Genomic DNA, 2,774 nt, shown 5'->3' on the forward strand with positions numbered 1-2,774 from the left:
ATCCCGATCGTCCCGTATCTCAATCGTTAATGTCGTGGCCTTATTTGGGCCATCCTTATTCTTCAGATATGCCACATAGCATTGTTGAGAGATACTTTGATCAGAAGATACTTGACCGATTCCCTTATCAATTGGGAATTTGATCTTCATATGCTTTGTTGAGACTACCACACCTAGCTTTGTTAGGGATGACCTGCCGAGAATGACATTATAAGTTGGAAGCTCCCGAACCACCAAGAAATTCACTTGAATTGTAGTTTCCTTGGGGAAATTTCCAACCAAAAGGTCTAGTTGAACTGATCCTTCGGCTATGGCCGACAACCCAGCGAAAACCATACAGTGCGTGGACGATGGCTTCATTTAAGGGTGTCAACGGTGCGGATTGGAGCGGTTTCGGGCCGGGCCTAACAGTTTCGGGCTGAAAAACCCCCAGCCCAAACCAGCCCATTTAAAAGATAACAGTTTCGGTGCGGTTTCGGTTTGGTGCGGTTTGGGTTCGGGTTGACTAACGGTTTGGCCTAATGGTTTGGATTTCGATTTGGCTAACGGTTTGGACTAAATTAAAAATCAATAATCAATATTGAAATTTATTTTTATTTTTCCTCAACTCCAAATCCTAGTTTCTCACACACAAAAGTGAAAATGTGAAAGATTGAAACTGAAACAACGTTAACAATTAAGACTTAAGAGTTATCAGTTAAGACTTTAAATTTTAAAATAATAAAACTAAATGAAATTTGAAAATTAAAAACTTAAAACCAAATGTGTTAAAGTTAAACACTCAACTACTCAAACTCAAGTCTCAAAGTCTCAAACACCGACTGAAATTCAATGGGTCATTAATTACATTTAATATTTTAAATTTATTTATGTAAAAGGCTAACGGGCTGACGGGCGCACACGGGCTGGCCCGGCCCAGCCCGAAACCGTTCAGGCTGAGGACCCTCAACCCAATTACGGCCCATTAAGGATCGGTTCGGGCCGGTTTTAACAGTTCAGGTTGAAAATTGACATCCCTAGCTCCATTAAGTCCTTCTCAACTTTTACTTTCTGATAAGCTTTGTAGGATAAAAGATCTATGGAAGATCCTATATCGACCAGTACTCTATGCACCTCCCGACATCCAATTTCAACCTTGATCACTATGGCATCATCATGAGGTGTACATACACCTCTTTCGTCTTCATCATCGAAGGTAATCGAACTTTCACCATTCGGCCTCTTCCATTTCTGCGTCTCTCAAGTCCCAGCGAACTTAGATTTGGCCTTTAGCTTTCTGAGGGACTCCGGTTCGGGTCCCCCAAATATAGTTAGGATAGGAGATCGGCTAGCATCGATCACCTCCTTTCCTTTCTTTGATTCGGGAACCTTGACCCGTCGTTCTCGGCTTCCTGAACTTTCCCTCTTCTCAACAACAACTCTCGACACCGTTTGTCGCCCTTTGATGAAACTGGAGAGATGCCCCTGGTATATCAATCTTTCAATATCGGCCTTCATGTGCCTGAACTCATTGGTGTAATGCCCGTAATCCTTATGAAACAGCAATACTTCTCCATGTTCCGCTCTCCTGGCTTAGATATGACCTTTGGTGGCCATTTCAAAATATCTTTATTTTTTATAATGTTCAGAATCTCCGATTGAGGAGTATTCAAAGGTGTATCCTCACTTTGATCGGGAGAATGTTGCCTCCACGCCGAACGAGGCTTTCTCGCCCGATCATGATTGGGCTGCCTAAGCTTCTGCCTTCTTTCGGGAGCCTTCTGTTCTTTGGTGGAGGTCTTTGTTTCTCCCTGACGCGCATCTAGAATCTCGGTCACTTCCGCCTGCTTTTGGCACCTTTGCACCAATTCAGCATAGGTGGTTGGCATGTCCTGAAGTAATAACTCCAGAAGCCTTCGGTTTGTAAGTCCAGTGAACAGAGCAGTTTTAGCTACCTGCTCGTCCAAATTCTCAATCTCCATAGTGACCTTGTTGAATCTTTTCAGGTACTCCCAAATTGACTCATTCTTCCCTTGCTTTATGGTGAATAGAGTCTCCTCCGTCTTCTTGATCTGAATTCCACTTTGGAAACGAAGGAGAAACTTCTGCGCCAATTCCTCGAAATCGATAATTCTTCCCGAAGGAAGATTCGAAAACCACTTCTGTGCCACCCCAATCAAAGAGGAACCGAACACTCTACAAAGGATTTCATAAGAATTACCAGCTACGGCCATAGTCTACTAATAATAATTGATATGAGCGATGGGATCTCCCGAATCGTCGAACAAAGAGAAAGTTGGGAGCCAAAAACTGTGAGGAAACTCAAATCCAACTATAGCCTCAATAAATGGGGTCTTTCGGATGATCGAATAAATGTCATCAGTCATCCTCCCTCAGGAAAGCTGTCCCAGCCTCTGATTGATATCAGCAAGCTCTTGACCGATGTGGACCGAACGTCCACCACTTATTCGAATGTTTTCTCGTCCTGAACGCCTGGAGGTTGGCGAATGAGTGTCTACTCCTCGACCCAACCTCGTTACCGACCAGGTTCGGCTCGTTTTCGGCCGTTCACGCCGATCGCCCCTTCTGGGTAAATCCCCCGTTCTCAAGTCCCTGTCTCGCCCTCGGGAATCCCCCCGCAAGTTCGGGCCGCAATTTTGGCCTTTTGCCAATTGCCTATCTCCTTGTCGTCTCTGCCTCTCCCGCATGCCTTCTAGCCTCCTGTTGGTCAGGAGCCTAGTGAGCCACCACCTGTCTGACTAGCGTACGAAGCATCTGGTTCATCTCCAAAAACT

The 2,774-nt window shown here is 44.8% G+C and overlaps 1 protein-coding gene across 1 annotated transcript; it reads right to left on the bottom strand.

Annotated features, from left to right (window-relative positions):
* Positions 1 to 1,239: 1,239 nt before the first annotated feature.
* LOC149022505 (uncharacterized) lies at positions 1,240 to 2,213 on the bottom strand. Its single transcript, XM_089147641.1, has 2 exons — positions 1,549 to 2,213; positions 1,240 to 1,501 (listed from the first exon to the last, which is right to left on the bottom strand). Exons 1-2 carry the CDS (start codon positions 2,211 to 2,213, stop codon positions 1,240 to 1,242), a joined length of 927 nt encoding a protein of 308 aa, XP_089003767.1.
* Positions 2,214 to 2,774: the final 561 nt, after the last annotated feature.

Source organism: Hakea prostrata, chromosome 3 (assembly GCF_041222555.1).
Source record: "Hakea prostrata isolate BN-2017 chromosome 3, UWA_Hpros_2, whole genome shotgun sequence".
Taxonomy (NCBI): domain Eukaryota; kingdom Viridiplantae; phylum Streptophyta; class Magnoliopsida; order Proteales; family Proteaceae; genus Hakea; species Hakea prostrata.

What these genes read in the sequence shown, in the direction of transcription:
- LOC149022505 (XM_089147641.1), bottom strand. Translation starts at nt 2,213, where the DNA reads ATGGCCGTAGCTGGTAATTCTTATGAAATCCTTTGTAGAGTGTTCGGT. An exon ending in GGAGAGCGGAACATGGAGAA is followed by an intron (nt 1,502 to 1,548) that starts GTATTGCTGTTT and finishes CAATGAGTTCAG; the next exon opens with GCACATGAAGGCCGATATTG.